The sequence below is a fragment of the Gekko japonicus genome, unplaced genomic scaffold (assembly GCF_001447785.1).
Source record: "Gekko japonicus isolate JY-2015 unplaced genomic scaffold, Gekko_japonicus_V1.1 scaffold1858, whole genome shotgun sequence".
Taxonomy (NCBI): domain Eukaryota; kingdom Metazoa; phylum Chordata; class Lepidosauria; order Squamata; family Gekkonidae; genus Gekko; species Gekko japonicus.
In genome coordinates, this window is record NW_015177068.1 from 117077 (window position 1) to 123510 (window position 6434).

A 6434-nucleotide genomic window follows, 5' to 3' on the forward strand; every position below is an offset into this window, starting at 1 on the left:
GAAACGGCCCTGTCTCACGTACCCACAAACAAGCCTTTTGGATTGATGGGGCAGTAAAGAGGGCCTCTCCCTGTGATCCTAATTCCCAGGCAGGAACATTTGGGAGAAGATGGTCCTTCAGATACCCTGGTCTCAAGCCATGTAGAGCTTTAAAGGTCAAACCCCGAAACATTAAATTGGGTTTGGGAGCAGATCAACAGCCAGTATAATTTCTGCAATATCAGGGTCATGTGTCCTGATAGCTGGCCCCAACCAGCAGTCCAGCTGCAGCATTCTGCACTAGATGCCACAGTGCGAATCCACACCAAATGAACTCCAAAGGCATTTAAAGAGACTGCATTTAAATGGACTGAAAGCCCTTTAAATGCCCTGTAACTGTGGCTATCCGGCAGCCCTGAAAAATCCCGAATATTTTCGAGTTTTCTCATGGCGGCCATTTTCTGATAGGCAAGTAACAGCAAAACAACTGTGTGCTGAAATACCCTCTCAAGGTTGCTACTATGTAGAATAGAACATAGTTGCTACTATGTAGAGAGGTTCACTTTCAAGCTTAGGAGACCTGGCCCATAAAGAAACTGAACAATATTGTCTTGTAAAGAAATTGCAATGAGACTTTCTATTGTGGCTCTTTGTTCCTGAGGAAGGACCAGAAGTCTGAAACACTGTATACTACCTAGGAAAAGTGTTGGATATCTACTTTGGACTTGATGCATTCTGTAGACTTCTATATTTCCTATGATGGTTTGTATGTACAGATTTATTGCTGATTACATATGTGTTTCACTTTGCTGAAGTCTCTTTTTGTACATTTGTGGGTATTTCAGCACACAGTTGTTTTGCTGTTACTTGCCATTTTGTATTGTGTGCTGCATTGTTTTGTTATTTGTTGGCCATTTTCAGATAGCCAAAATCACCAGCCCCCTCAGTGATCGGCTGACAAAATACTTGATAAAGTATTTTTCCAGCTTGGTTTATACCAAGCACACATCCCTAGTCTTAAACACTCATCAGTATGTCACCCCTCTCTTGCTTCCACTTAGCCATAACGTCCAAAAGAACTCAAAATGCCCCCAATTCTTGTAGACATGAGAATTGGACTGGTATCCTAAAACGAAGCATATTTACTTAAATATCTTCTCCTTTTCAAATGCTATGTATAACAAAACAGGTATGCTAATGCTCTGATCTCCATTTCTACCCAAAAGATCAGTCTGTTGGCTGAAATTAATTCTTTTTATTATCCTAATGTTATGTTTACATTCAAATTTCCTTCGGGTGGCGGCAACATAAAGCAAGAACTGGCCCTCACATGTGAAGAAGCCCCTTTTAAAGTGTGACCATTTCTACTAGTTGTTCTGGTTGCTTGTTTGCTTCTTTTAGCAATAGTACATATTAAAAAATTATCATAAAATATGCTGAACTGTTGTGCCCAGAAGACCCTAAAGCTATATGGTTGGTGGAAAAGTTAGGAAGGGATGGCTGTGTGTTAATATTAGATTAAGGAAGCGTTCAAGAAATTGTCCTTTTTTTCCCCCTCGTAGGAAACAAGAGTAACTTACTTATCAAAAATATTACATTCAAAATATATGTTTTCTAGATCTCCATGTTTGGCGTATATAATTACAACATTCAAAACATATGTTTTCTAGATCTCTGTGTTTGGCGTATATAATTACAACTATTTGGATCACTATAAATACATAATAATACTCAAAATTAGGGGCATAGTACCAAGTCTCCAAGCTCCATGCTCAAGTCTACTACAGCTGCTCCAGCTTCTCCATCCATTCTGTCTTTCTCAAAAGCCTTTTTATAGCAGCCAAGAGCTCTGTTTTTATCACCAGCTATGTCCCTGTAGTATTGACCTAAGTAGCAGAAAGCACTCCCCAGGTAATTGTCCAATTTTGCTGCCTACAAAAAAACACAATGAGCCATTATTTTCATATGCATACAAATAGCTTTATTGTACAAAACTGTTCAGGGCTGTTAGGGGTCAGCATGCTCAGCCAACTTCTAAAGACCTAGCACTCTGAAAAGAGCCACCACCGACCACAGAAAGTGCTGCTGTTCCTTTCTGCTATTGCTACTAGCTTGCTTGTATACCTGGCTTGCAAGGTGAGGCACAGTAGTCTGGAGCGAGAGTGTGGGAGCAAGGTCGAGTAGGCCAAATCCATACCACTGCCCAGTGGAAGATGACAGATGAGCAAGCAGGAGGCAGTGTCTGGTATTGGTCCGCCTTCTCACCTGACAGCTCTTGGGCAATCAAACAAGCAGCAGCAATGGCAAGCCAGTGCTGAAGGTGACAGTGATGGCAGAGACCCATGGAAGGTATCTTGTCCAAGTGTCCCCCAAAGCTGGAACCAACACTGCAAATGTAACATGGAACAACACAAAAAAGGGACAACCATGCAGACATTTAAACCTTGTCTTTGACCAATGCTGTAGAAGTGAGAGAGCGTGGATCCATCTTCTGTAGAACAGTTTGGCTAAACTTTCAGTCCATCTGGCCTTAGAATATTTACACAACTGTTCAGAAGCTGTCTGTGTTATCCTTGTAACTCCCTCCTCCACCTTTGCTCCACAGAATTCATACTGCAAGCTCCTTGAGGGAGTTGCCTTTGCTTATGCTACCCTGCAAGGTATAATATACTCTGATGGCCCTATTTCAGGGATACTAACAACCACCTCAACCAAAGCTTTATGAGCTGCAGACAGACTAAAAAGACCAGCAGTTGCTCCCCTCACCCCCAATTTCCTTTATCTTTTTAGGAAGTTAAAAAAGGCTTTCAGAACCATCTTATCTCCTCACCACTGGCTTCAAATGCAAACATCAGAAACATAGGTGACATCACCCATGTTTCCTCTAGTAGCCTTCTCCTTTCTAAGACAGGCAGCGTACTGATCTGGAGCTTTCAGCCTCTATTCAGCATCCCAATGGGAGCAGGAGGGAGTGAGATAAATACCTGAACTCTTGTTCTCTCATTCTTCCCTAGATTGGCATGCTGGTTAATCCAGTTGCTGATCACTACTAGGTTGCAAACTGATGGGCGCAGAAAGGTTAACTGCTAACTACAGCTATATGCAACAGAGAACATCTCTTCCCCATGCCTTGATACAAAACAGGTGCATGGTGATCCTATGGTCCACAAGAGTAACAAATTAAATACATGCTTTTACCTTCAGAAACTGAGTGAGAGCTTTGGTTTTCTCTCTTCTTGTCTCTTCACTTATAAACCAGTAAGTGAGACCCAGAGAGAAATAAAAGTCTGCTACTTCAGCTTCTTTTTCAATAGCTCTCTGAAAACTAAGAGAAGCTGTATTTTAAAATGTGATCATTTTGAAAAAAGGTTGCTGTTTTTTCCCCAAGAAACACATGTGCTTTACCTTGTTTCTGCCTGGTGGTAGCTCTTTTGTGTGTAATAGATCAATCCTTCAACATAGTGGGCTTCTGCCAAATCAGGATGTGCCAGTTTAAGCTCTTCTACTACCTATAAAGTATGAAATTCTACAATTTAGTACAAAAAAGGTCATCTTTTTGACAGAAGGTAACATGACAAATGAAACTCTACTAACCTTCAAAGCTTCATTAGCAAGTCCTTTATTTAGATATGCCTGTCCTTTAAGGGCTATAAGCTTGGGATCATTGTTTATATCCAAAATCTAGAAACCAAAGGGACATCATGTGAAGTCTCAATCCTCAAAAAACAAACAAACCTCAAACTTAAACCACAGACATACCATGAGATACTAAAGAAATATCTGTTATACTAACCTCCTACATGAAATATTCCTAAAGTTGTCTCTTTGTTATCACTCAAAAGAAAAATTAAAATTAGGTAATCTGAGAGTAATGGTCATCAAGAGAGTTTACATCATCAAATATCTTGGTAATTATTAGCCATTCTTATAATTAGCACAAGCTTAAGGCAGTACTGGCACACAGGTTACTTTACATTCAAAAATGTCTTTGTTTGTGATAATTTTAGCCTGATTTAAAAAGAAATCTGAACTTAATACAAAGGTATACTCTCTTAAAACTGACCTATGGTCCTCCTATGAAAGGTTGCTTTTCTTAGAAAAATGTGGGGAAATATATCTTTGTCAGTTACAATACAATGTAGAGGATGTTCATGGCAATGATTTGTTTCCAAAAAAGGAAAAATTAATCTGTTCATTTATTTGACCTCCAAACATGTTCTCCTATCAAAAACATCAAGTTTTGTGTAATTTATAGTCAATTGATCCATTATATTAGTTCCCCAACACAACCAGTATGTCTCAGGCCCACTTGGGTGCCGAAGAAAAGACCCATATCATTAGCATGCCACAAGAATATGGTATTTATTTATTTATTTATTTATTACTTATTATTTGTATTTATATCCCACCCATCCCGTGAATGGGCTCAGGGTGGGTAACATCATTATAATAAATACAATTACAGTTTAAAACACAATATAAACATTAAAATAATGGGTACAGCTTAAAATAGAATTCTGGCCTGATGGTACAGGTGAAATAAAGGCCAGCTGTCAGTAGTCAGTAGGTGGTAGTGGTGGTGGTAAGGATTTCACTTGCAGGAACATCAATATTTATACAAAGCCTAAGAAAGAACAGAGTCAGAGTATAGTCCTACTTGACTCTTCCACTGTGCTCTGACCAGCAGGAGCTGTTCTTACTTTAAAGGCCTTTTCACTGGCACAACTGTTAATTAGTCTCCGATCCAAATCCGAGAGGGATTTTAGTAAAAAGTCTCTACTTTTGTGGAACCATTAGCAGCCTCTACGTCCACAAAGGCTGCATAGAAACAGCATTTCTTAATGTGCAGGTATTTAACAACCAGATGCTCTTATTTATTTGCTCCATTTATACCCCATTTTTCAGTGGGGACCCAAACTGGCTCACATCATTCTCTTCTCCTCCATTATTACCATGCTACAAGTTCTGCTGTTTCGTGCTTCAGTCTATGGATTTACACACTAGCATACTGGAAAAGAAATTAATCACCACAATCATCTTTGTAATCTTCCTCTGAATTCTGAAACACAGATTTATTTATGTAAGAGAATTTTAGGCATATAAAAGACCTTTGACAGATTTTACTTTCTCTGTTTCTTATCTTAAAATACAAGTTTATGCACAGCAATAAAGAGGTATACATAGCATCTCTAAGCTTAATTTTTTTAATCCATTTTTATTTATTAATGTTTGTGGCTCCTAATCTTCCCCTCATACCCCTAACTATATTTAGTTATCTTGGTTGTACCAGTTTGCAAGGACATCCCTAACAAAGGCTCAGTATGTGGGTTTTGTATTGTCTTTAGTTGTAAGCAACCATGAGAATAATTTGATCCAAATCAATGTATACATTTTATTATAAGAACATAAGAGATGCCAATGTTGGATGAGGCCAAAGGCCCATCCAGTCCAACACTCTGTGTCACACAGTGGCCAGAAATACCAGGTGCCATCAGGAGGTCCACTAGTGGGGCCAGGACATTAGAAGCCCTCCCACTGTTGCCCCCCCCAAGCACCAAGATAATTATGATAATTATGGTTTTATGAAGCAAAAGAATCTGGAGTTTAAATTTCAGAAATGTACCATCTACTGTTTCTAGAATATACATTTTTCCTGAAGAATCATAGTAGGTTCTGTACTAGAGAAGGGTTGCCAACCTCCAGGTGGGACCTGGAGTTCTAGAATTTTAACTGCTCTCCAGACTACAGAGATCAGATCATCTGGAGGAAATGGCAGCTCCAGGTGAGGACAGACTGTGCTATCACATCCCTGCTCACCTCTCTCCCCAAACTCTACCATTCACAAGCACTGCAGCCAAAACTCCGGAATTTCCTAAGCCAGTGGCACTAAGCCACATTTGACTTTGGAGCTATAAGCTGCAACACCTTGGTTTGGCATAATATGTGAACCAAGTTTCAGTCTAGAAGCACTTTCAATGTAATTATAGACATATATCTGAAACAGATTTTGGAGCCTTCACCAGCTTGTTGAAATCTCTTCTGGATATCAAATCTTCAACATCATCTCTTATTCATTCATTCATTCATTCATTCATTCATTCGATTTATATCCTACCCTCCTCGCGAAGACTAAAACCACAACAAAATGCAAAGTGCTAGCAGTGCAAGTAAATAATGGCGGCATTCTTTCGGCATCCAGATATAACAATCGCCATATTTCAGGTTCCTTGCCAGGCTATCAGATATTACTTTGGTGCTGATGTTAGGGCCAGGGCCACGATGTTACCGGCGGCCCCCTAATCAAAAGCCTGGTGGAAGAGTTCCGTTTTACAGGCCCTGCGGAACTGCAGAAGGTCCCTCAGGGCCCTGATGTCCTCCGGGAGCTCATTCCACCAGTGCGGGGCCGCCACAGAAAAGGCCCTGGCCCTCGTCACTGCTAGCCTAGATTCTTTAGG

At 40.1% G+C, this 6434-nt stretch overlaps 1 protein-coding gene across 1 annotated transcript in view; it reads right to left on the reverse strand.

The window, feature by feature from the left end:
* Positions 1-6434, reverse strand: part of TTC37 (tetratricopeptide repeat domain 37) — a 73960-nt gene that overhangs the window by 44924 nt on the left and 22602 nt on the right. The window contains exons 11-14 of the mRNA XM_015428195.1: positions 3574-3660; positions 3385-3488; positions 3178-3304; positions 1732-1911 (exon numbers count right to left, since the gene is read on the reverse strand). Of these exons, the coding sequence (XP_015283681.1) occupies positions 1732-1911; positions 3178-3304; positions 3385-3488; positions 3574-3660 (498 nt within the window). The remainder of the gene's footprint in view (positions 1-1731; positions 1912-3177; positions 3305-3384; positions 3489-3573; positions 3661-6434) is intronic.